The sequence below is a fragment of the Puntigrus tetrazona genome, chromosome 9 (assembly GCF_018831695.1).
Source record: "Puntigrus tetrazona isolate hp1 chromosome 9, ASM1883169v1, whole genome shotgun sequence".
NCBI classification, from domain to species: domain Eukaryota; kingdom Metazoa; phylum Chordata; class Actinopteri; order Cypriniformes; family Cyprinidae; genus Puntigrus; species Puntigrus tetrazona.
The window spans coordinates 10,728,124-10,755,965 of record NC_056707.1 but is presented as its reverse complement, the minus strand read 5'-3'; the positions used below and the strand labels follow the sequence as shown (position 1 = coordinate 10,755,965).

The 27,842-nt window shown below is 37.8% G+C and overlaps 1 protein-coding gene across 5 annotated transcripts; it reads right to left on the bottom strand.

Moving 5' to 3' along the window:
* Positions 1 to 80: 80 nt before the first annotated feature.
* On the bottom strand, positions 81 to 26,804 carry epb41l5 (erythrocyte membrane protein band 4.1 like 5). Of its 5 annotated transcripts, none has more exons than XM_043248755.1 (26): positions 26,613 to 26,804; positions 25,730 to 25,934; positions 20,944 to 21,048; positions 19,804 to 19,846; positions 19,109 to 19,187; positions 18,981 to 19,025; positions 18,734 to 18,786; positions 17,957 to 18,077; positions 17,578 to 17,665; positions 17,378 to 17,466; positions 16,046 to 16,136; positions 14,617 to 14,786; positions 13,639 to 13,745; positions 13,216 to 13,234; positions 12,314 to 12,353; positions 11,702 to 11,826; positions 7,845 to 7,990; positions 6,808 to 6,899; positions 6,352 to 6,480; positions 6,078 to 6,142; positions 5,743 to 5,865; positions 3,849 to 3,930; positions 3,058 to 3,135; positions 2,868 to 2,927; positions 2,351 to 2,478; positions 81 to 1,568 (listed from the first exon to the last, which is right to left on the bottom strand). In XM_043248755.1, exons 2-26 carry the CDS (start codon positions 25,907 to 25,909, stop codon positions 1,502 to 1,504), a joined length of 2,325 nt encoding a protein of 774 aa, XP_043104690.1. In that variant the 5' UTR covers positions 25,910 to 25,934; positions 26,613 to 26,804; the 3' UTR covers positions 81 to 1,501. The 5 variants fall into 5 exon arrangements, with proteins under 5 accessions (XP_043104690.1, XP_043104691.1, XP_043104692.1 ...); XM_043248756.1 differs by having other exon boundaries at positions 2,351 to 2,475; XM_043248757.1 differs by having other exon boundaries at positions 16,067 to 16,136.
* Positions 26,805 to 27,842: the final 1,038 nt, after the last annotated feature.

Sequence of the window (27,842 nt, the reverse complement as noted above, 5' to 3'; positions counted from 1 at the left end):
GTCACATTACGATTAAATTCAACAGCATCTCTCTTGCGCTCTCCACACACACACACACACACACACACACACCCCTCTAATAACAATGTTAAAATATCTTTACTTGTGGAATATCACAGTATACAAAATGACAAGGCTTACAGTCAGTGTACTGATATAAACAGATCACCGTTGTGTCATCTACACATCATTAATATACGGTATGTAAATAAGCCTACAGTGTGAGACTTAATTAGCATATCAACAGATTCCAGTAACTGCCTTCTGTGACTGAACACTTCCACTAAAGTCAGAGCAAATCAGAACAGGTAGACCATATAAACAACTTTCAGAAATCCGACAAATAATTATTTACAAGATTTTACTACATAAAAAGTTCAAATTCGACCTCCAAACATTTGATCCCAGTGATTTCAGATCCAGTACTTTTCAGTATCCTGAAAAAAAGCAGCAGATGTTTGTTGAATTTGTATCGGAGAAAGAAGGGTCCGCGAAAGGCTTCTCATTTGCAGTAAGCACTGGCGCAGATTGCGGATGGTGATCATTTCTCTTTCGTTGGATCACAGTGATAATATCGTAGTAGTTTGTTTACATGGTCCGAGTCCTTCGCAGTTTTGCTGTAGCCTGAGCCGGTGGGTGACAAGAGGTCTCAGCTGCTCCCGTGTCTCACATGACATCTAACACAACACAGTGAAGCACACTTAACTGCATTTACGCACTACGCAGAACACACAGTGAAATATTCGACTAAACACAGTAGATGACAAATCACACTGTAGTAACATGTCCGTGTATGTTTCAATCTTATACGAGCTATTAAAATAAGGCAGGTCATAACTACTGTGTTTGGATAAAAACAGCATTGATAAAACATTCAAACAGCGAATCTTGGCTCAGTGACTTTGTGACGCAAAGCTACACGACGGTGCTCTATCAGCTGTGCAGTTTAGAGTACAGTACTTAAGTGACTACTTAAAAACACAGAAAAGCAGAGCAAGAGAAAGGCAAAACAAACAAAAAAAAAGATTAAAAAATAGAATTTCTGTAAGAAAAACTACTCCAGTTCTAAAAACAGTCGGCGATGCATTGTGATCCACAGTGAAGCACAAGCTCTTTCACAGTCATCCAATCAGAGGAGATCGGAACAGGAAGTGGACAGCAGGTGGATCAGACGTTCTAAATGATTAAACATCCCGTCACAACAGGACTAGGTCATTCGTGTGCTTCTGCTACACCAAAAGGTCTATATAGAGTCACTCGAGAGGTATAAAAGTTATAAAAGAAACGGTGGTCCCCAAAAACCGGACCCTGCTGTTAGCCCTTTATGCACGGAAACGGAGTTCATTGAGCGTTGAGTTTCTCTGTCCAAAGACAGCGTTCTTGTAGATGAAATTGCAGCCCCATGCATGCCCAGAGTCCAGTGGAATGTGTTTGACTGGAATCCAGGAAAACTTTTGACGGTCCAGTGACAGGTGCTGGGCATGTGCTCAAGACTTGGCTCTCAGAGTTCAGTGGTCAGCAGACCTTTGGGCTTGTGGTTGTCGTCCTTGATTGGGTGAGCCACAATACTGTTGAAATCAATTGAGAACAAATATAAACAACAACTCCTCTTCATTGTTTGAAGTTCAAGCAACTTTTGTTGAACTAAAACCTTCGATGGTGTTTTGAAAGTGATACATTGCATGCAAAAAATAATACTGTTCATATGTTTTAGGTCAGTTTGCTTTTTAAGAAAGTATTTTCATTCACAACAAGGATGCATTAAATTGATCAAAAATTGCAGTAAATATATTCAAAATGTTACAAAAGAGTTTGGTAACACTTTAGAATAGGTAATACTTGTTAACTCTTAACTATGACTTAACTCAAATTCTTAATTTGCTGCTTATTAATAGTTAATGGTTGTTAAATTCAGGTATTGGGTAGAATCAGAGATATTGAATAAGGTCATGTAGAATAAGGCATTAATATGTGCTTAATTAGCACTAATAAATGGCTAATATTTTAGTGATACCCATGCTATTAAGTAACTAATAGGTGTAAGCATAAAATAAAATATGTTAACAAGATATTAGAAATGTAAACACCTATTTATACATATCAAAGAATCTCCAGCAATAATGAAAAGAAATGGTTCAGCTTTCACAGGAATACATTACAAATTAAAATTAAAACAAAAAAATTACAGTATTTTGAATCAAATAAAACCTTGGTGAGCATAAGAATCTTGTCTAAAACTTGGCTTTTTATCATCTACCAAGCTGAAAATGGTAATTCCGATTGCTTAGGAAAGTAATAGGAGCGTTGTCCTCAGAGCAGAAAAAGGTCACGGAGCAGGGATGAAACGAACCTTGTGGCAATCACATTGTGAGTGTGAGAGAGATGGGGGAGGGAGGGAACAGCAGCCCCTTCAGGATGGTGAGATGCTGACATCTTTGCTGTACAGTCGAGGAGGCCGTTAGTAAAGGTGCCAGGCTGCTAGAGGTGAGAGAGGAAGCAAGGGGACAGTCAGTCACTAAATCAACTACTAGAAATGAGAGAAGTCAGGGTAACCAAAGTGCACCCTCCACTGAGCACGTGACTTGTTAGTGAGGGAACATCATTTGCCCAATATGAAAGCTCGTTCTAAAATCTAGACATCTACAGAGTGCACCTACAGAACTGCAGAGAAATATGAAAAGGCATCTCTGTGTACATGCTAAGATAAAGCTGCTGTTCTTCTACTGGAGTCTCCACCAGGAAAATTAACTCTACAGTCAGTTGCTAAATCATATTAAATGCATCACATTCAAAGCATCAATCAATCCATTATCAGATTTCATTTTCATGTAATATCTTCATTAAAATGATTAAAGAGGTCAACTCACTATAGGTGCTGAAGCTGGAATGATCCATCGAGGAGTGATCGTGGGTTTGGGAGCCGGCACCTGTCAAATCAAATATTTTAATAGAACATTAAGAGAACGGGCATCACTGTGCTATACAAGCAATTACAGAGCCAACATTTGCTTACTACAAGCGTGACAAGCATATTGTGAGCTGCAGTACTGAACTTACTACAGGAATGGGGTCTGTGAAGTCTATCAGGTTATCAGTCAGAGGGGCTGTCAGCGGCTCAGGATCCTGAACTTTGACCTGCATCGTAAAAAGCCACACGCTCTAAAGCAAATGCCAACCAAAAGCACATTCAATGACTAAGTCTGCATTTCCTGCAGGATGCGTCGACGCAGGCTGGAAAGACATCGCAAAATGCGATGCTTTTGTAATTATTAGCAAAAAAATGCAAAAGTCCAGAGAATCCATCCTCAGGTTTCTATGATGGTTTAAACTTAATATTATAGTCCCAATAGTTTTGTGTTGCAGGAATAAATACTGAAACTTAGAAATAAGTGCACTGTGAGTTCCATCATCTCAAAGTCAGTGGGGTCTTGATTATATGCCTGAAGTATGGTTAACAAAGTCAAGATTTTATTTTTTTTTATTCTGTATTCATTAATAAACTACTACACAGATACATATACATCTATATATATGCCCAGAGTCCAGTTGTCTGTGCCTTTCTGCAATAATCCAAAAGCTAAAAATTTCTCTTGACTTTTGTTGAGGGATGTTAACTACAAGTTGCTATGACTGCAGCAACCCTGATGAACTACTGAGTAAACAGCGAAACTTCAACAAGCTGTTATGAATGTTTGACAGCCGAAGAAAAGCAAAGTGATATTGTGCTAGATTTAATAAAAAGAGAACATGTTTCAGTGGTGAGTAAATGATGGTGTGTATTGACAGCTGCCGTGGACTCTTGTTACAGTGTGCCAGCAGCTGGAATGATATTAAGCCACTTATGTTACCTTGGATGACTGGGCTTCATTCACTGGATCTGATGACAGAAGCGGTACAGAAGAGATGAAGTCATCTGCGTTGTCTTCCAGGCTGAGGACAGACAATGAATGAGCACTTTCATGAACAAATGCACTTCAAGCCTTTTTTCTGACCGAATCTTGAAGCTGCTGTAAACAATGACGGCTGTAACTGTGAAAATGTTCTTGTCCTTGTTTCCTGACCAAAAAAAAAAAAAAAAAAAAAAAGATTCACATCTTTTCAGCGTGATGATGAACCATGTCTGAGAAGAGCTCTGGACACAACCCTTTTGAATTCTGAGCGCTGGAAATGAGCACAAAGACATTAAAAACCTTTGAGCATTTCAAAGCACCTCTCAAGCTTTTCATTAGCGTTCATTCAAAGGAAATCACAATGTTCACCCTTGAATGAAACCTTATGAACGCCTCTTATGAAGTGTTTGAGGAAATGACTTGGGGTCACTTTGTGATCACTGTTGATTATGGGTTTGTGTGTGTGTGTGTGTGTGTGTGTGTGTGTGTGTGTGTGTGTGTGTGTGTGTGTGTGTGTGCGTGTGCGTGTGCAGTTGGATGATTCCCACCAGAACAGAGCTGCCATCCAAACAGTCGTCAAAATTTGTACCATTGCAAAGGTACAAATTATTTATACATTTGGCAAATGACTTTGCCAGTGTGTGTTCCCTGTGTATCAAACCCATAATTATGGTGTCTACAAATTGAGCATACGATGTAGGCATGAGTAGTGAATTATAATTTAAACTCTGGTTCCTTTCCATAAAACCTCATTTTCGCGTCACATAATTTTAACCATCAGCCACATAATGTACATTTGATTGTATAGACATCTAATTGTCAATGTGATGTTACACAGATGATTTTGTTTTTTCCACATTAAGACGCTCATTTCACATACGTTTCTTTTATCATGTGACAATCAGAGCCGAGTGGTTGCCGATCAGTGTACAGAGCTAATCATGCAGTCAATCTGTGGCATGAGTACATGTGGTTACATAAGAACGTGTTTCCAGGCAGACCACAGCCATATGATCCATCTGTAACTACATATCAACAGCTGACACTAGATGGCAACAGTGAGCTTTAAATCACAGTCAACATTAAGGAATGCTCTGGGTTCAATAACAGGAACATGGACACTACGTGTCTATGAACAATCTGTGAAATGCTGTGAAAATTATTTATAATTTATTTTAATTTATCAACTGACTTTTATGACACTGAAGTGCACAATTTTTTTTCCCTCTTTGGAAACATTCTTACTAGTTAACAGTTGGAGCGTTTGGGGTCAGTCTGTCGTGCTAAACCAAGGCTGCGTGTATTTGACGAAAAATACAGTCAAAACAATAATATTGCAAAATATTATTGCAAACTTTTTTGTTTGTTTTTAATTTGGTAAAATCCAAAATGTATATTCGCCAGCCATTATTCCTGTGATGGGAAAGATGGAGTCATTACTGAAGGTTTCAGCGTCACATGATCTTTCAGAAATTAAATCTAGCATACTGATTTAGTGCATCTTATTACTTCTTATCAATATACATTTTTTGGAACAGGTGGAGTACAAAACATGAACCCAAACTTTTGAATGGCAGTGTAATGTCACATACTGTACAGAAGAAATAAAACGAGTCCTGGCATGTTGATAGAAGGACCAGGTGGCCCCTTTAATCTCGGTGTGCCCCAGTTTCTGCCTGCCTGCTTGTGCTCCACTGCCTCAGACTCTGTCCCAGGAGGATTACAGGCCCGCAGGCTCACTCACATGGCCCTACTACGTCTTAATCCACACACTCAAACAACAAAGCAATTCTTCTTTGTAGTCCAATCTTCTCACTGTACTTGGAGTAGGATCTGTGTTTTGGGGACTCACCTGCTGGTAGAACAGGGCAGCAGGCCGGGCTGCTTGAGCAGGTCCCAGGACTCCTGACGTTCCGCTCTCCCACTCACGGGCAGAGAGGATGTGCTGCCCATACGGCCTCCACGACCCATCAGTCTGATAAAGAGACGGACAGGTATTACCACCAACCCTACACATCTTTTCACTGTTAAAAGAAGTCAAATGCGCTACAATAATTTGGGACTTCCCCTTCTAATGAACAGGTTTGACTGCTTTAGGCATTTTTAGAACAAATCTCAAATGTTTAAGTATATAATGACATGGGAATTTTATAGCAACAGCTTGAATAGGACCCTTTTCTGGCCTACCTGGTTGTTGCCTCCTGCAGGTTACAGTTCTTGTCTGGAGTCAGTCCAAGTTCATCTCTAGAATCCTAAACAAAAGATGAACATTTACAAAATATATACAAGAACTTCATGCATCCTCCTCAGTGTACCTGATATTAACACGTCGTCGTCGTAAACCATGTACGCAGACATTACTCAGAGACTCTTCCTTTGAGGAAGACAAGCAGCCAACTATCCGAGTGGAGAGAAATATTAATATCATGTGTAAATGGGGCCTATGAGAGCGCTTGAATACCTTGAGTGCTGCCTCTGCCTGAGCTTTCAGGATGTTGCTCTTGAGTTCCTCAGGACATTTGAGCTGGTTCAGGACAGGGCTGCTGCCCACGCTATTCAAACTTTTCTCTGTCAGTTTTGCCACTTCCTCCTGCACACAAACCGAAGCATGTGCTCTGATTATGAATTTGTTTGCACTGTGTTTCGGTCTTTTTGCTTAAATAAACATAGCTCAGGCTAAAATAATCATCAGTTCCTTATAGCCTTAAATGGCACTGAGCTGGAAAGGATATAGAGACAGATCAATGACTGCCGTAATCATCTTTTCTATTAACATTAATTTAAAGTACATCCTGAGGTTAGAGTGGCCCAGTAGCCAACACAATCTCTGCTCCTTGCATTTAACGTTTATGTCAAGCTTTTTACAAGAAGCTTTGTTCTCCGTGTGTGCGTGGGTCTTCCGGATGGCTGAACTGACCTGGTTGTTCATGTTGAGGTTGACGTTGGTTCTGGCTGGAGCAGACACTGGAGTGTTTTCAATCTCTAGTTGCTTGAGCCGAGCTGCAGCCTCTGTGGACGAGAACAGATTCAACGAGCATCATTAAACAATGAGAGGTCAGACAAGACAGATGGAAGAACATCTGCAAGTGCATGTATTAAAACATTCACTCTGGGGATAATCAGAGCGCACAATAGATAGGCAAAACATGAAAACACTAACTGTGCAGACAATAATCAAATAATATATTAAGTAAAAAAAAGACTAAGCATGTAGATGGTAATTTAATCCTTAAATATATGAATGTTTGAATGAATCCCTAGCTGCTGCAATAGTAAAAAACTGTTTTATTTTCTGTTTCTATTTTTTTATCAGATTTGCATTTTTTTTTTTTGCATTTTACCATTTTAATTTTGATGAATGCTAAATCCATTTTTTGGGGGGGGACATGAATTAATGTACATCCACATTTAGTCTAGATCTACACTGTTTTCCCAGCTAACCTATGTTACTTATTTTTATAAAAAAAAAAAAAAAGATGTACTGGGCCACTAAAGACTTGAGGTATCAATTTAAAGATTCAATAGAAGAGAATTTAAATATAATTTACATATACTAAATATATTCTACCATTCAAAAGACATAATTGAGAACATGAAAAGAAAATGTTTTTAAATAACTGACTGCCGACTGCACCCCAACTAGTGTGTGTGGGATTGGTATAAGCAATACTGTTATTTATTATTCAGAAGTGAAATATTCTGGAAGAACACAATAACAGTGTTTACTTTTTACTAGTTAAAACTACAAATCCCTTTTCTGTGCCAGATTACAATAGTATGTCTATAACATACAATTGTGTGATGTATAACATGTATCAAATTTTTTTTTTAATTGTTGCAAACAAAATACATGAAAAGTATGAAGAAGAAAAAAAAAAAAAAAAAAATGCAAGGAAAACACTGTCCACAATTTCTGCCATTGCCTCCCACTGTGTCTGTAATGTTTTAACTCACCGGTCAAAGAGAGGGTCTCCTCTGTGGCCGTGCTGGCAGTGGAATGAGCAGCACCTGGTCCCACTTCTTCTGCTGTCGCCATGGGAACAGGGACTCCAAGAACCTCATCTACGCACGTCTCCAAAAGATCAGTCACCAAGGGCACGCTGTGAAGGATGAAAGGGTTAATTACCATCTGTCAATTACACGATGTAACCCTGTATATGCTGCTCGAACAGTGTCCACTTTGGTAAATATATGGCAAATGTGACTCACCTGGACAAAAATGCTTGAGGCCGGGCCAAAACTTAAGTTACACCAAAGCAATAGAACAATATCACATTTCAAATATGTTACAGTTAAAAAAAAACAAAAAAAAAACCCTGAAATGGTCAAAAGCAGACGGGTGCTGGGCAATGGTTGTGTAATAAATACGTATTTCTGTATCTGGTGTATTGCACAACACTCGGCATAATCAAGCCTTTACAATCAAAAATGAGCAGAGACGGTCATTACTGAAGAACACAAAAGGAACGGAACCATTATCTAACACAGTCATATGCCAACTGACCACACACACACACACACACACACAAGCATTCCACTAGATCGAGATTAAAAAGACCACACACGCACATTAGTAATGCCTCTAGAATCGCAAAAAGCAATGTATTCGTTCCCTTCCTGAGTAAACTGAGGGAGGGAGCAGAGTCACATTCCATAAATGACTAGAGTGAGATTGACTTCCAAAGGAGGCTTAATAATGGACACGTCACTCCTTGCCATGCTGACTAAAACCACTTTGCACTATTCAATATTCAGTGTCTGTGTAAATACACAAGTAAAATAAAAAAAACTTTCACCTTAAGACATGACAATAATGTAATTCACAGAAATGTACAATAAAAACCTCAAGAGAAACTGAAATGGGTTGTTGCTTCTGTTTGTTAGTTTTAATCAAACATCTTAAATGTCATGTAAGATGCATATCCTTTGGTTACAGTATACTGAAGACAGATCTAAAAACAGTATACGCTGCACTACACATCGTCAAATAGATAAGATGTTCAATAGCCCAAATAACCACATAAAGTGAGAACTAATCAGATCATTACGATCACACAAAGATATACTGAAATAAGATATTATAATGGCACTTTCCACAAATAAGAATGAGTTTTTCACTTACATGAAATAGTCCATACTAAAAAAGAATCCCTACTTAGTTAGGACTGTTGCCCACTTTGCTCTTTTAGTTTCTTTTAAAAGCTTAAGTTTAATATTCATAAATAAAATCTCATTAATATTTATTAAATGTACAGACAAACATAAAATCCATGTACATTCTTTCACTAGAAATGCTGCTGCATTTTTAATAGTTTAACGCCCTACTTTGTACCCTATTTGTAGAAAGTGTCTAATATCTTTGTTTTAAATGTACAGCAGGCCTAAAAAAAAGTGTGGTTATGATGATCAAAGAATAATTGAAATGTCAAATAAATAGCCAAAGTAAATGTCAGGAGAAATTTCCTGGGTGACAAAGCTGGCTGAACAATAACCAAGGCATTTTAACTGAAAGTACAGACACAGCAAAGATTTCAGGCTTGTCATGAAGGTTATCTCATCTCTCTGGCTGGTTTCAGTCTCAGAGGGGAAGGACAAAACGAGGGGAAGACTTTAGCCCAGGTAGTCTCGCTCGATCTCAGGCAGAGAATATGCCTTTTATCCCGGCGTTCCCTGGAGTTCAGTTTGTATCCGAGGAATGCGGGGGTGGAGGGGCTGTGGTAGCATCCGTGTATGAGAGGAGGTGCCTGTCGGTCACACTGGTGTCAGTGATGGGACTAGGGGGGGGGGTGTTAGCATGAAGGTCAGAATTACTGTAGAGTCCGATGTGCAGAAGTCGAAAAAGGGCAGAAAGAAGACGAAAAGAACAAGGAGGGGGCTAAGTTTGAATGCCCCACAGAAAAGGTATTTCCTGGTTATGAAATTTCACTTGAAAAACTGCACTACTTCTCACTAGCTACCTGCCTGAGAGCATAGACAGAACAGACGTCCACACTAAAAATCAAATGATTAAAATAAAATGATTTGATCTAGAAAAGAGGGATTAGTTTATTACAAGTAAATGTTTCCTGAATCTGTTCTCATTGCATTCAACAAGAAACATCTCAGATTAGATTTACAAATTATATTCATTTTGATTAACTGATTTACATAATTAACATTCAAACTACTGAGCAAATAGCAATGCAACCAAAAAATTGTTTTATTCTTTTATGGTTTTATTCTTTTATAATAATAATAATAATAATAATAATAATAATAATAATATTACCTTTAATTTTTATGTAGCATCAATAATTTTATTCAATATTTAGGTGAAGTACATTTTACTCTTCTAAAATGACTTCTGTCATTATGATTTTTAAAGGACAAGAACATTTTAGAAGATTCTGTAACTTTTTTTTCCATGTGCACCGTTAATGGTACATGAAACAATGATTTTCATATTTAACATCAATATTCCAAAAAAAAAAGTAAAAACTTAAACTATACTTTATTATTGTACAAACTATTTTAAAGCTTACTATTTATAAATTAATCATTTGCACCAATTAATTTTTTACTGATACTGATTAAATTATTAATACTTGTAATTAAAATTACAAATAAAATAATTGTTACTGTTAGAAAATAAATAGCAAGGTAATTGGAAAGCAGATCTTAAGACAGAAGTAAAGTGACAAGAAAGGAGTGCTACATTATTTTAAAAGAACAAAATATATTTGATTAAAGGAAAATGAAGGCAAAGAAGTATTTTTAGTCTATTTACTAGGTTAGGCAGAGGAGGTGGGTTGTATTTTGTTAGCATGGAGAACTGATATAAATGAATAAGAATCAACTCAAGTTAGAAATTGTTGTCGGAAAATGATGTTCACCTGATTCACCTAAACTTGCCAAAGAAAAGGTACTAGTACTGAGACTATCTGTATTAGTTTTGACAAAAGAGAAGACAGGACAGTCACAAAGCCAAAACCTGAAAGTTGACTATTTCAGCTTGCTGTTACACCCCACTATACAATTTCCCAGCTGAGATCACAGGTCTGCCCCACTGATTGGGTTGGACGGTTTGGACTAGAATCAAGAACTGATGCTGATACTGATTTGCAGCCAAAGGAAAAAAATAACTGATCCAAAGCCAATCACAAAGACTTCCTCAGAAATGCACTGATTGGTTGAAGCAAGTCTATGAAGGGTTAAAACAGGAGTGTACATACCTCGCCTTATGAAAAGGCCACTGGGGTTTCAGAACATCAGACTAGAACAAAGTTTAGACAAAAAAAAATAGCTATAACATTAAGCAGTGTGGATCAAATTTTCATAAGACAGACCAAAATATCCGACACACACGATAATCCAACCCCACCGTCTGATTTAATTTCTTTTCAATATTTCAAGTTTAAAGCAAAGCTCTGCGCAGCACAACAATACCCCCAAAAACAGCCTCGGGAGACAAAGCAAGATGGAAAAAAAAGACAGTACGGGAGAAAGCCAGGCCTTTCACGTCAAGAGAGAGTTTGTTGTTGTCAGCCCAGCAGGAGTTTTCTCCTGTGCTGAAGCAGCCATCTGCTCAACGTCAAAGCTAAACAGCATGAAGCACCTTCAGCACCAGTCACCAGCCAGCACCACAACCTCACACCAGCTCACCAACACACCAGCGGCAGCAGCAGCATCCAACAGCCCAAATATATCATTTATACAAGTGCTGCACTCTGCCAAAGTGATGTTAACTGGCTGTGCGGGGGCCTGAAGTAACAGCAGGGAATCAGATTAACCTGCTTAGAGGTCTTATTGCATTAAAATTGTGAGAAGCTCACCTCCTCTTGTCTGATTGGCTGCCTCCGGGGCTCCTGGGGAGGGTTTCGATTTCCATAGGACCTGGTGCAGAGGGTGTGCTGCTGACCACAGGCATACCGGACCAGGGAGGCCGAGTATGGGAGGGCTGAGCAGAAAAAAAAAAGTGTGGGATGAATTAAGTTCCTGCAAAAACTCGGCCAAAGCAAAACAGCTTCCAAGCCAAATGAGCTAAATATGCAGTATATACACAATAACAAAAAACTTGCTCATTCATAGTAATAAACTAAATTTACCAAATGTATGTGTCAGGTTTCTTTTTTTCCAAGTCAAATTCATAAAAGTTTATTTTTCTTACTAAAACTGTGATCTGTGAGTTTGGGGGTCGATAAGATTTTTTTCATTTTATGCTCACAATGGCTGCATTTAATTTGATCAAAAAACAACAAAACGGTACAATTTTTTAAAATGTGTTTTCTACTGTACATTTTAAAATATTAATAATTGGTATAATTGAACAGCTAACATTTTAGCAGCCATTAGTCTTCACCGTCATATGATCCTTTAAATTAGTCTAACATGCCGGTATTATCAGTATCATCTGTATTTTTCTATTAAGAGAAATAATGTTTTACCTTTGTTTCTAAGCCTGAACTCACTCCGTTATTGTGGTTACTGTGGAAGAAAAGAAGCAAATTCAAGTGACATTAAAATTAATATCAGGGTTTATGAGCTACTGTTGACTGACTTCAGGAGGGAGCACAAAGACCTTTTTAAAAGGTGACCAGAGAATGTGGTCAACTCAAACCAACGCTGGATAATGGTGAGCCAAGACATTCCTGATGTTGTTTTGGATGATGAATAAGTAAAACGGTCATATTTCTGAAGCATTATTATATTAGTCGCACCGTGAGAAAATTTCCCATAAATCATCACAGCAAAAGTGCCAGCACATGATGCTGTTCACATTTGAAACTAACACCAGCTGCATCACAGTCTAAGTAGGGGTGCTTATAAGACTAAAGTGGAACACTCAGTCTGACAGCATGTGCTTAAGCTGACAGACTAGTGATGCATTTTGCCCCTGGAATAAGAATGGAAAAAAAATAGTACTACTAACACTTAATGTCTAATATTAAATTCAAACCATGCTTAAAACAACTCAAAATAAAAATAATTGTTTAAAAGCATCTCTGTAAAGCAAAACAATTTTACAATGCTTGTAAAATAAAATCATAAAAGCAACTCTCAATACAATACTGACTGCCTTACTGGCCATTTTGGTACAAAATAAAAAGGCTCTGGGCATTAAATCATTCAGCATTTATAACGATCACTGTACACACTACATTATATACTAGCATACACTAATGGTAAAATAGCTGAGCCCATAGAAGCTCTGAACAGATATGAACAGTGTTTGTGTGCTTTCAAATGACACATACTTTATGACTGATGTTGAAACAGGAAGTCACCTCATCACTATACGAGAGCCATAAGAATTCCATTGCACAATGCAGGAATGTAAAATACTTACTCTGAGGATTTGTTAGGACCTGCGGGGAAACAAAAAATAAGCATGTTATTATGTAAGATCACAAAGCTGAATTATGAGAATGGAAGTGATTCAGTGTCGGGGCTCCAAAATAGTATATTTGATTTAAAGCTGTTGAGAAGGGTTTTCTAAAAACAAAAGCTGATTAGATTAAAACTATTTTTAGGAAGCGAAAATGGACATGAAAGACTGCAAAAAAACTGGAGAAAATTAAAAATAACAAAAACAACTAAGTGATGACTTGTTCACTGTAACTAATTGGACCATTACTTGTTGGGATCCAAAAAAACAACAAAAAAACGCATAAGTAAATAAATGCGGAGGAAAACCCTACTGGTCTGAAATATTTACTATATTTTTTTAAATATATGAATCGCCCAATACAACATATTGATATTTTCTCACCTCTGTTCTGCATGGTCCTTCTTGAGTAACGCCGACTTGGTCTTCTTTCAAAAGAGGCAGATCGTCTGGCTTTGTTGGCCTTAGTTGTCTGATATTCTGTCTTCCCACTTCCCAGAAGTAAAAGAAATGAACATCACTTACATCACTTACACTTACACTTACATCCTTAACTTTTTGATAAATCCCTGCTGACTTGATAAGACTGCAGGCATTTACTTTTACAGGCTTAGTGCAATGAAAGTGTAATGTTGTCTGAAAGAGAAAAGCCACGGTTCTTTGGAGAATAAGCAGATCGTCCAGCATTGACGAACAATTAAACAAAAAAAAAAAAAAAAAAAAGAGAGAGAGAGATGGGTACAAGGGAAATCAAAGATAAGTGAATTCATTGATGTAAAAAAAATAGGTTAATTTTGAAGTGAGTGCAAGTGCTAAAATAAGTGCAGGTAAACAAAAAGCCTGACCAACAGGGAGCTGAACTGCACAGTGTCAATGCTCCAGGCTGGCAGCTGAAGATAAGATACAATTCCATAGTAAGGACAACCCATACACGTCTGGAGCAGACCATGCTATGATTTACAACTTAGCAGCAGATATCGTTAGGAAAAACAGGAAGTCTCCAACCAGGGGAAAAGAAAATTACATTCAACTGACCACTGGGAATAATTAGAAAGGGTTTAAACTAAAAGCCACTGCAGATGTTAAAGTGCAGACAAAACGAAAAAAATTAAATCCATCAAATTAACACTCAAATATTAAATCTAACATAGCAAACATCAATAAATGTTTGCTTCCAACAAAACCAAGTAACCTCAAAAAGATTTGAGTGGTTCTTGGCCATGCAAAACTTGTCTCCACAAGGCTGGCTAAAATGTATACTAAGCTGACAGTTTCTTTGGGATCTGTAAGATTTTTTTCCTCTGTTTTAATATGTGCCACTCATGAATGAACGAATGACTAAATAATTCTAGAAAAGCATACCTGTATCTGAAACGTGAGCCCATGCGGATGAAACCAGAGCGGGCTGAACTCTTCTGAACTGGGCCACGTAGGCGGAAGAAGGCATGGTGCTCTACAGCGCACTTCCACAGATGCTTGCAAGCTTTTGGATGATCCATGCGGAAAACAAATGTGTGCTCCTGTTCTTTCCCCTACAGCGAAGGTCAAAATGTAAGAGCAATGTACAACTAATTTGTCCTCTGCTGTTACAAAAGGAATAAAGAAAGCATACAAATTTAAAATCAAGAGCATGATGGCAAATGTTAAGAACATATTGGCTTAAAAAAAAAAAAAAAGACTGTATGGAATTGGTTTTTTTAATCCTGGCATTCCACGTTTGGTAATGCTGGTGGATGGTGGCCATGATTTTGAAGCTCCATGAATCAGATAACTGCAAGTACTGTGACAAAACTAATCTATATGCCTTCGGGGGTTATCACATGTCCTCTGAAGCAGATCAATGGGTTTTTGTAACAAAAAAATATTTCAGAAAGAATATTTCAAAGCAGTCCTTAATTTTTCATCTAGGTTAGGATGATGTCTTTGATACAACTCATTAGAACTTATAACAAAGCAAGTGTTATTTGTCTTAGCTTTCATTCAGCAGCCTTTGACTGGTAGAAAAGACAAAAAACAGATATCTCTAGCTGCTTAATCTAATTTCTATGCACCCTGTTTGAATCTTAATCAGTTTTAATGCACAGGCCCAACCTATGCTATGACAAACCACTCAAGGAGACCTTGTAGTCTTATACAGGACAGAGACTACTAACATCATCATATGGGGACATTTTTCTGAGACAAACATATTAGTCACAATCCTGTTTGAATTAACACTGGAATTAATTACAACAGACTTACAGACTCAACAGAAACCCATACTGCTGTGTACTAATCACAATTCAAAAACACACCTTTACTGTTCATCATGTGCCTTGACTGACATTGGTATTATAGTTTTAAACTTAGAGTGATGGGCAGTTCTGTCCACACATTCACAGCTCCAGTGCTTTATAAAGTGTGAAGTGTTTCAGAGGCCAGGCATGCCTGGAGGGAGACTGTCATTTATTAACTCAAGCTGGAGAGATGCCAAGTGTCTTAGCAAGCACACACACACACACACACACTTTCTTACACACAAAGTGGTTTGTTCCTGGATGCATAAACACGTTTCACAATGACAATATAAACTGCAAAATTTCTTGCTACATCGCAATGGAAGCATAAACATAAATACACACGAGACAAATTTAAAGTACATGTTGATATAAGCTTTAAATCTCACTAAAGTCAAGTGTTTGTATGATGTGCGAACCCATACATGTGTGTATATATATATATATATATATATATATATGTGTGTGTGTGTGTGTGTGTGTGTGTGTGTGTGTGGGGCGAGATGTATCTTTACCTCTTCTGTCTCCTGCATTACCTGTTCATCATCCTCCACTACTACCAGGGTGAGTTTGCTTTTCTTAAAGTCCAGACGTGTGATCTTGGGCCTGTGCAGACAACCAGTTTGTTTTAGATAAATCTGCCATTGTCATTACCTTTACTAAAGAAAGACTGGAGGGCAAATATTAAAAACGTTCCTAAACTTTTGGTTAATGATAAAGTGTCTGCATTTTTTTTTAAACATCAAAATCAATGATTTTTTAGAACCTTTAAGTTTTGCACTTTAGTAAACTGATAGTTTGGATCCTTGATTCTGATTGGTTGAGTTGAGCCTTGATTCAAAGCTGTTGTAAATAACTCACAAAGCATGCACCTCTTTGTTCCTGTAACTGTGTATTGCTCAGCAATTACTTTGTTGCAACCACAACCATTTCTGAGGAACTACATTGTTTTGCAAATGTTATTAACGTTACATTTTATTAGCTTTTTTAATTTTGTGAAACTGTTAAATACATGGAATAAATATTTTATAAAAGCAATAAGCCCAGTGACGCTGTGGTTTCTAGTGCATTTACAACAGCTAAGTGGGTTTTATCAACCCTTAAACAACATTAACAACACCAATTATCCGTTATAAACCACAGCTTTTGGAGCTTACTGCTTTAGTATATCGATTCAGAACCGATGCAATTGTTAAATAAATGATGCATCTCAGAACATTTTACTTCAGCATTCAATTAGTATTTAAATGTTTATCAGCAAAACTGCAAGTTTAAAATACTCAAGACATGTTTTGTTTATTATGCACTGAAATAGATTTATGCACCAATATTAATAATGATTTTAAAGACAGATTGACCACAGGACATGTTGCAATACTAGTGAATTCTTTACACTGAAAGTGTTAAAAGCCACAAGAGTCTGTTAAATTAAATACCAGCTATAATGTATTGTATTGCCAAAATAACAATGACAAGAAAATTTGATTTAATACCTAATGTGGGATTTTTAATAAAAAACAAGCCTGAAACACAACAGTACACTTATTTTTAAATGTCTATGATTAACCACTTCCAGATGCTCATTTAAACAGGAGGAGGGAGATCACATTAAGCCATATCACAATAACCGTTTAACTGTCTCCAAATATAATACTTTGTCATACCATGTAATATATCTAAGAGTTTTGTTACCATAAATTTTATAAAACTGCATTTAAGACTCAAGGACCTACAGGAAACTAGCTTGACTTTATTGTTATTCTTCGTCTGAAAATGTACAAATGCATCAAACTTTATGATGCAGAAACAACACTTCAGCTATTATAAGCTGTTGAGGGAGCACTTACCAAAAAAACAGCCCAATTTTAGTTTCCCCCTCAAACACGAGCACTCCGGTGGGGGTCAGACCTAAGCTGTATTCATTTCCGTCTCGTGCCTGGAGGAGACAGCAACATAAAGAACAGATACGTTTTTGGATATATTGGTATTGAAGAGAGTCCCCCTCAAGATCCTGAATGTAACACTCTATCATGTTTCAAAGGCGTACCTTGACCATGTGCATGTCCACTCCATACATCTCCAACCATTTGGCCTTATTTAGGTAGTTTATCTCAGCTTGTGCTGGCGTTTGGCCCCTGTGAACATCAGCAAGAAACAGGTTAGAGCAAAATTTAAATAAAAAAAATAAACAACCCGAGATGCTGCACATCTGCTGCAAATTACAGCTCGTCAAGGTTACAGTGATGAGTCATAAATCACATATAAAGTGTTCGGGAGCAACAGCAGAGACAGGAAAGATCCAAGAAGAGTCAGAGGTGAAGACCCACACACTGACATTCATTCACCTGCTTTACATTTATATTTCTTCTCTAAGCACTTAAAAGATAGGAGGTGTGTTTTTATAGAATGAGCTCCCTTATTTATACCTGCACTCCTTCCACATGTTGTAAATGGCTACTTCCATTTCTTCTGTCTGGTTTGGGATAAAGCGGAATTCTGACACCAGGTCAAGTCCGTGTTCGGCTGGGTCACAATCACCCAATTCAGCTGAAAGAGCAAGGTTGCACAGCTCAACAACAAACAACATTCGGCAGAATTCGGCAATTTTGTTTTTGTATAAATTGAGTGTTATCAGGACAGAATGCTCCATCATGACCTGAACTGTACCAGCTTTTATTTTTAGAAAGATATTGTGGTTGTGCCATTTGTCATAATGTTACTTAGTTCAGAAAGAAAGAAGACAAATCGTTCTCTCCAACAGATAAAAGATGTAACAAAATGACACTGAAACCTTATCACATGACTGTTTCCAAAACAGCATAATTTTTTTTAAATGCAAGCAGAGTGCTGTGTATTTATGTAGAAGATCAGAGCAAAGGGGGAAGAGGGGGATTAGTTAGTCTTTCAGACTCACACTAAAAAAAACTGTTGTGAACCCTGTTTGGAATTTATTCATCGCTATATTCATGGCAAAAACAATTTGAGTACATCAAATCAAACAATTTCATTAATATGCTTACAACAATTTAATTTGTTTTCTTGTATGTTGACTTTTGAGGAAAAACAAATTAAATTAAAATATAATAACAGTGAGAAATTGACCTTTTTGATATAATGTGAGCACTAAAAAAAAATTTAGAAAGGTAATGCAAATCACAGATTTTCTGAATTGATCTTAAGAAACATACAGTTCTGTCACTCACCCTGTAAAGCATATGCAGCCAACTCCACTGCTGTGTCGAATGGGCACTCTAACCTGGAACAAAAGGGTATCCAATGTATTTAGGCAAAGTCATCTAAACGTTAAGGCTTATGAATCTTTTTCTAAAGCAACTGCATCAGATGTACCAATGTAGACAACTCACTGCTCAAAAACATATTTCATGCAGGCCAAACTTAAATAAGCAGACGATTAACATTAATTTTTAACAATGAAATAACTTCACTTACTTGCCACTGAGAATGTCCTGTTTTAACTGTAGTACAAAGAGATATCTACAAGAGATAATGAAGATGAGGAGTGAGTGAAACAGTTGCACGATTATTAGTAGATTGGTAATGGTATAAACAGGATGTACCTTGTTAACTCCTCGTGTAAGTTGTTGGGCTCAGAGGAGTAGAACTTTACTCTCATATGGAGGCAATACGGTGGTCCAACTAAAACAAGGCAAAAGGCAGAGAACATAACATATGTTCAACAAAATGCCTAGAAATTAATGTTTCTAGTAAGGTGTACAGTTTGTGGAGAAAAAAAAATAAATCATTATCAATAAAGATTGCAGAACAGAACAGTAATATTATTATTATTAGAAGAATATTATTATTATTATTTATGATTTAACGCCATTGCCAGCAACAATGGCTATATTCACGACAAGATAAAACATCACAATTTCACAATTCAACACACACACACACCCTACCCCTCCACCCCCCATGCCATGCGAATGAGTTTCCATGCATGGTTCATCATCACCTGCCCTTTACAGACATAGTCCTTTTAGAAATATCTGTTGGTATAAGGTTAATGCTTTACTAAGGAAAAATGTTGCTCTGTTCCCAAAACTTGTAAGCTGCCTACCTTAATTACATAAGGTATAGCAGCCCACAAGATTTGGAACAGAGCTCCTGAGCAAATAACCATGATTCATTTTGTATGGAGGAATGCTTGAGTGCATTGCATCAGTCCTTAAAAGTTGCTCATCTAATCAAACCTGTCCAAAACAACAACAACAACAAGTGAGTTCAGTGGTAAGAACAGCACTTTACTTACTTTTGACTTGCTTTTTGATGCTTTTGGTGACATCAAGCCAGTGCTGCAAATATAAGAAAATAAATATTGTCACATGTTGAAGGAACAACATTCTTGTTACAAAAAATAAATAATAATAATAGTAGTATGGTTTATAAAAAGAAAAAAAAAAAAAAAAAAAAAAAAAAGTTAATTCATCAGTCACTTTGACTAGTGGGCATAATTTGAAAACACTAGAAATTTCTGTAGCGTCTATTGAGCTGGGCCACTCTAATGGGGTGATGCATGAACAATGTGGAGGGAGGGAGGGTGGAGGCACTCATGCTGATGGAAGAATAGAGTGTCTCGATCTCTCCCACACATTCCTCACACGCTCTTCCCTCCCTCTTTCACGTAAGACTCTGCACTAGCCTGAGCTCTGTATGCTGCTCTTTGCAGACTCAATATTTTATTATTCTTAAAAGGTTTATCAGAATGTGCGTACATAAGTTCTTTTTAATAAGTGATAAATTATTATCACTGATATAATGATATAAATTATCATTAATAAATGATGATTGCTACTGGAAAATCATCAGAAAATTTAAAGCAAATTAACTACAAAAGACAATGGAGAAAAAAAAAAAAAAAAAAAAAAAGATTGAGAAAAAGCTACTGATTTTTACTTTCTGTGCAGTAAAATCAGTCTACAATGCAAGCTGGGAATGCACCAAAACTACTATAATTTAGATGGGCAAAGGAAACAAAAAAAACCTCCATCTAAACAGTCAGGAATTCTGGGAGTTGCGTTTGACTCAAACCACATCATAAAGACCACCCATCAACGATGACTGGCATACAACAACTTGTTGAGAGTGCATGTTACAACTCTCTTTGCCTCCAGTCGCTGCCCACATACATTTTAGTAACCTTCCCCCACACCTCTGTCTACCTCCCCTGCAAGTTTGCTCTGTGAAATGCTGTAGTACTCATTTGCATGTAGCTTTGGAAAAAAAATTTCAACAAAGCTTTCTGCAATGTATGTCCTGGTTTAATCGTGATGCAACCATTTACACTGGAGATGAGAAAGTGTTGACTATTTAAACATATCAATCAGATCAAATCAGCTTACATATCAAAGCACATCTTGCATCCACCATCTAGAAATTCTTTTGCTCTTACCGGGACTTGGGCTGAATCCATGAAGCGCAGGCCGAAGTAATCCTTCTCAACAACGTCCAGGTGATACATGATCTGTTCAAACAGCTCTGCACCTTTGGCTTTTTTCTGGAGACAGAGAACATGATTTCAATCCTAATACTCCACCGCCTCACACGCATAGTCTTTAAACTGATATTAAGTATGCAATATTACGCAAACGTTATTCTTGTTTATACCCAAGTATGTGTATTGGAACTAAATGTACTGGCTTGCAATAGCACTGACACAGCAGGTCAGTGGATAAGGACTTGGCCAAGCAGGCCAATCTAGCTTTGACTAAAACCATTTCTCTGTTCCAAACATCTGAAGCAAAACCTTCAGATCTTTCAAAATAGTTTAAAGTGTGTGTGTGTGTGTGTGTGTGTGTGTGTGTGTGTGCGTAATGACATGGGTACTACAAGGAGAAGGTGATTGAGGACATTACCTCATGATCCCACTTTTCAAAATGCTTATAAGGGGTAGGATTTAGGTGCAGGGTTGATGTAGGACAATAGTACATACATGTTTATGCAGTATAAAAACCATTATGCCTATAGAATGTTTAATGAACATTTCAATGTAAAAAAAATCCTCCAAACCGCAGGAGGAACTCTTCTGACTTCGTCTGAAAAAGCCTCAACAGCTCAACCTTTTGAAATTAACCGTGTCTGATTTCAAATGTATAGTTCTGCATCCCATCAAGCCACTGAAGACGTAAATAAAAACATTTCTCAAGGCCTTACTACTAAAGGCATTAACAAAGGGGTCATTTCGTGAACTGTCTGAAGTTTCAATTTCTTGTTTTCACAAGATCCAATGCAAACAAACCACTCCAACTAAACGCAATGGTTTAGTAAACAAAGTATTTTATGGACAGGTACACCGACGCTAGCATCTCCATGTATGAAACAAAGTGTCTCACCCAACTGCCGCACTCAGAGTTGGGACGGCCGGTTTAGCTGTAGCCCAGGCGAACAGCACCGGATGCTCACGCAGGCCCCAGTGAGTTGGCATAGTGTACAAAGCATCCCAGTGAGCTGCAAGAATGCAGACAAAGAGTCCATTGTGAGCTTGAGTGAACCCCAGGCTCAGGACTCACATTGTTCAGCTGAGGTTTTCCAGGCTGCTAGGCCAAAATACAGCCTTTGGAGGCGCAGTTACATTCCTCAGTGTGCTTCCAGCAAGCAGGACAGAAAGTAGCACTATGTTTAATTGCTTGCTCTGAACCCACATCCACCACCCTCTCTCATCAATATATTTTTTAGTTCCGTCAGTATGTTTATCGTGCGGATAAGTTTTTAAATTCATCCTCTGAAGTACTGACACTTCAAATATCAGAGCAATGTTTTTCTTACAGTACACCGTCAGCAGTTTGCACATATAGACTGCATACACACCATCAGATTTTGGGACCGACAACCACATTTCAAAAAATGTCACCAGTTCACACAGCAACTTACAGTAGCTTCTCAAATACTGTCTGTATAAACGTGCAGTGGGAGTCAAACTTGTATTCCTTACCAGTAACCATGGTGACACCAAGATGGCGAATTCCATAAAACCATAAAAGTAGCAAGTGTTTCGTTGAACTATGAGTGCATCCATCAAATCTTTCCTTCACCTACAGCAGCTTTTATATTTTTGGCTGGGTGAAAGCCTTCAGATAACACGGCTCATATAGTGACGCATCAGTGGAAGTTACAGAAACCACAACACACGGCAGGAGCTCGTTTATGCAGTAGAGCGTCTCTCTTGCACTGTATGACATAATAGACAACTAGTTTGGTTCCTTTCACGCAGCATGGGTTTGAGAATGTGGCTGGGAGCCCTGGGAATGTATGTCTGTGAATCCTGTTATAGAATGCAGTTGTCACTCCCTCAACCTACCATATTGTGTGTAAACATAACTGTATTAAACAGAACTGACAACCACATTCTGTTGCTGCGTCAACATGGCCATATATTCTTATATTAAAGCACTTATAAAATAGTACAGCTTCATAAAAGTCAATAAACTAGCGGACCGACAGGTTGACCCAGCCCTAATGCGTGCTTCTCATTTGTGATATTGTGCTTTCCTGCTTAGGCTTGGCTTCACTCCTCAAGAGTGTCAAGCCAGGAAATTAATTGAACTTGAATCCTCCACCTCCACACTGGCCAGTAAAACAGCAATTCAGTATTTATGGGTATCCGGGGTGACGGTTTGAAAAGCTTTTCCTTGGAGATGCACCAGATGGTCATTGCATGTTTGTGCAGCTTGCAAACTGTAAAGATATTTATGTCTCTTTTCTAACCGCATAGTACTTAAACAACCAGTTTGTCGCCTCTAGAGATGTGTCATGGTTTGTTTTCTGTACTTTGGTGCATAAATTGTATAAACGGGAGACCAGAAAAAACCACAACAACATAAATTTAATGAAGTTCATTCAGTTTCGGCAATGCTTTTTTAAAGGTGCATAATTTAGAATTAATATCCTGCCAAAAACCTCCTTTAGGTTTAGGTTTTCCAGTTGTGATGTAGACTGGCTTCTGCTCGTTTGATGTCTTTGGTGGAGTTGTTTACTCTTGGTTATGCAGTTGGGAACTCATCCTCTAATTTATCAGTCAGTCATCGCTAGTTCAGTTTATGCTCATCATTCCCTTGTGTACAGCACATCAGAGAGAACCTTTAAAACAACAACAAAACAGTGCCAGCTATCTACAATAAGAACAAAGGAGAAATAAAGGCAGATTAAGATCTTAGAGTAAACTACTACGGCATGTGAATCCCGCTTGCATTGGTTATTTCCTTGCCAAGCCTCAAACAGGCCATTTGTAATCTACAGTGAACAGCCCAGAGACCACACTGATCTTTATCAAACCAGAGCAACATAACCTCAGTAAACCACTCATATCTATTAGACTTTCCACACTGCATTAATAATTAATAAATGCCTAAAATTGATACCCCAAAGCAAATATGTGAATCTGGAACACAAAACCAGTCACTAATATTTGTTGCAATAGCTCTAAATACATTGTATGGGTCAAAATACCCCCAAGACCATGTTCTATGAAGATATTTTGCACATTTCCTACCATAAATATCTAAAAACGCTGAGGACTTTATTTGGATAGCTTTAAAGGCAGTTTTCTCAATATTTAGATTTTCTTTGCACTGTCAGATATTTGAATGGTTGTCCACTTGTGATTGGATAGACAAAACCCATGCTAATACCAGGTGTATACAGGGTCTCAGTCCACATACTGAACTGCAGTTAGCAACTACAAGGAGAAACGCAAAACATGCATGAGTTCTACAATACACTCAAGTCATACATCAAACCTAACACATTCAGGTGGAGGTCAAGGAAATACCTAACAGAGGCTCAGCAACAGTGTAAACAGAGACATAAAGAAGCTCAGGGGATCAAGTCATTCACTGCCCACACAGTCCAATGGCCGCATGCTACAAGAGGGATGATGGTATTACGGCTAATCAGTAAACAGAATGACAAGCATCTGGGTCAGATCTCGGAGACCTGGGCTTGAGGGCACAGCCTGAATCATCATACAGTTTTACAAGTCAGAGTCAAACCTCAAGTAATAACGCAAAACATACAAAAAGATGAACTGCATTAAGTACAAACACATGTATCCTTTGTCTAGTTTAATAAAGTAGCCTATTATAAATAATATATAAAAATAACCTTGCCACTGCTTACGGAAATGTATATTCATTATTAAAATTTAAAGTCACACTGACACTTCGCCCTTGACGAAGCTTATGGGTGATTTAAAGCATGGTATCATTAAAGTAACAGAAAAAAAGTTTTTAAATTTAATATGAATTAGTACTCAGCCTAACAGTACGTTATTATAGCTTGCTTCCTGTAACTGAGCAACAACCAGGTGGGCACCCAATATAATGAGAACATGAAGTTAACATTCATAGAAGAGGAAGATGAATAATATTCCGAAGCCCGAATTGAGAAAAATATAAAATTTTGTGAAGAAAAAAAAACATATTTGCACCTATAAAACATAAAAATTTTGTTCTTATGTTTACTTAATAAAAAGGCCCTTTGTCTGCTAAAATAGAATGAATTATGAAGCAGGATCAGAAGATACGTAGCAGACTTTGTGTAGCAGGTTTTCAAATTCATGTATCAAATATGATGCACTGGTTTATAGTTAGGATGCATGCACTGGCAGGAAAATAGGGCAGCCTGAGAGCACCATTTCTCATTTCACATGCACAGAGTGTTTACATTAAAATCAAAGTAAAAACAGCATCAGGCTTTGTCACAAATATTTTATGTGAGGGCTTGACTCATTGGTTGCAAGCAAAAGAACGTCTATGAAAGTTCTGCATCTCATCAGTTCGAGGCAGGGTCGAAAGTTAGACTCACGTGTGTTAAAAGTGCCAAGCATCATCTCTAATCACCACTAGAGATTGTCTAGTTTCACTGTACTTTTTTCCCAGGATTATGTAATAAGAAAACAAGACTCAAATAGCAGTGAACAATGGAGAGCATTCTCTGTCATACTGGAGTATCAACGTGACTCAGTAGGTGAGTTTCTGTCAGAATTAATGTCTAGGATTCAACCTTGAGCTTTAATAAAGGTCACCTTTTAAACTTTTAAGTGTTGTTCTTGAGTTGCACAATACAGCCAAGAAACAATGTATTACAACCAGCGTGACGGGCAAGAACTGACCGAACAGATTGGTGTATGAAAACGACGGTCAACCCAACACATGCACACTTGTTAGTGTTAGTCAACTCACCGGTAAGTCAACACTGACATCTGTGCCATCTAACAAAGACACTCGGCAGGTGATGATGGACTTGGCATCTCCAGCCGCGGGGATGTGCGTCGTGGCTCGCTGGGCTTCCCGGAGTCGGGTTTTCTCTGCATGTTTGCGGATGGACCGCCGGCCCAGAGTCCGGCGAAGGAAGCTCAGCATGTTCGGGACGATTCTTTAGTCCAGCCTGGAATAAAAGAAACAAATCTCAGTTACAAATGACTTTATTAAAAAAATTTAATTACCACAATTCAAGTGCAGAATCTACAATAAGCACGTTACACAACAGAAGGCACCTTATCTCCTAAAAGTTTACCTCAAATTTTGAATGAATAAATAACCGTTACTTAACCGAAGCATCTGTAACAAGACCACAATAAGGAAAACAACGGCTACGTCAATACAACCATAACTTCTTATGTAAAATAACGAGGTATGATATTTAGGGAATCTAGTTACGACTGCAGTTAGCTAAAATCACCTTCACCCCCACCAACTATAGCTCCAGTATAGTAAATATTCATAACACCGCCTGACAAAGCGCCAGACGTTTAACGCTGCTGTCAGGCGGGCTCTGTTTGAGGTTTAGAGCTAAACGGTAGCGAGCGGCTCACGATCACGCGCTGACTAACCGAACTCCTCTGACACCTGTTTGCTTAAGAAAAAAAACATGCGTACAATTCACTTTGAACGGCCTGCGGATGCCGCATTCATCCAGTAACGCGATTAGCTAGATGCTACAACGCGGCTGTAGCGACTGATCTAATGTGGTCCCGATGTCTATCGCGCGCGGCTCGGGGTTGAGCGCGCTAGCGGCGCGAATCCACTTGTTGATCCTCGGACCAGAGACAAAAGCGGTACTTACTGCAGACTGACTGATATTCCGCCGGTGGGGGAAAGTCCTTTAGTCTCGGCCGCTATCAATAAACAACTTTGTGTTTGGAAACGTCCATCTTCCACGCCGCGCTGTGGCCCATGCACCTTATGTTTTTGGAGGTAAGTGTAACTGATATCCTCCCGGTCCGAAAGATCGTGGGGCGGCTGTTTTCCCTCAGGAAATGACGTCACGTAAATCCCTAAAAGTGGATTTACATTTAAAGGGCCGGTGCGGAGTGAAAATCTCCTCGATACTTTTAACATTTAGCCACGTGTATTATCTTTTTAATGAACTACACTCAGCTATTTTGTGACATGGTAGAAAGTTGTGAATCGGTTATCGAAAAATAAACTTTAGATAAAAAAAATCCTTGCAAATCCAATTTCATACATAAAAATTACATATGTGACAGTATTTTGGAGCTTTGTGTACTGCACATCCCCCATATCTTCCAAACTGGTGGTGTAATGGTATCGTAGTACAGTAATAAGACAGTAACACCATGATACTGAAAAATTACTGATGAGATATATTTAGTCAGGAAGTGATAAGGACAAATGAATCAGAATTTAAGATCTGATTTGTCACATTTTCTTCTACAGGCTGGATTGTTACAGCACTTTTCAAGCTTGCACATTACGGTACATGCATGTTTGCAAGAACTGCAATAATGATTTGTAATTGTCTTTGCAGCATTGGTTGTATTAATAAGATTTCATAAAATGGACTAAAAATGTATTGGGTTTTTAATCAAATAAATAAAAAAAAACTTCTAACTTGATTTTTTGTTAAGAAAACATGCATTTTGTCATTTAAATCCAGAAAGCATCCAAATTATTTACATATAGCATATAGAAATATTATAGTTGCTAAAAATATAAAGGCTTTGGTAATTCTGAACCACTGGCTCATCTGGGCCAGCAAAAGATCCTCATTTTCTAGCTCGGAGCACCACAGCGCTCAAACAGCCAGGTGCTTACAGGTGATCTGTAGTTTTATTTTTCCCAACAGCACCACCCAATGGTTTACTCAGTGCTCAAACCACTGCACCTTCCAAAACCTTCAGAGCAAGTCAAATGTACAATGCAATAAATGATAAAAAAAAAAAAAATATATATATATATATATATATATATATATAACCTTCAGATATATCAAATGTATAATGCAATAATATATATAATAAATATATATATATATATATAATCATTATATACA

Bases quoted from the DNA above. Each gene is read 5' to 3' on its own strand.
- epb41l5 (XM_043248755.1), bottom strand. From the start codon at position 25,909: ATGCTGAGCTTCCTTCGCCGGACTCTGGGCCGGCGGTCCATCCGCAAA. The intron at 14,787-16,045 runs GTAAAGATACAT...CCTTCGCTGTAG, and splicing joins TAATGCAGGAGACAGAAGAG to GGGAAAGAACAGGAGCACAC. The intron at 6,900-7,844 runs GTGAGTTAAAAC...TCTCGTCCACAG, and splicing joins GGAGACCCTCTCTTTGACCG to AGGCTGCAGCTCGGCTCAAG.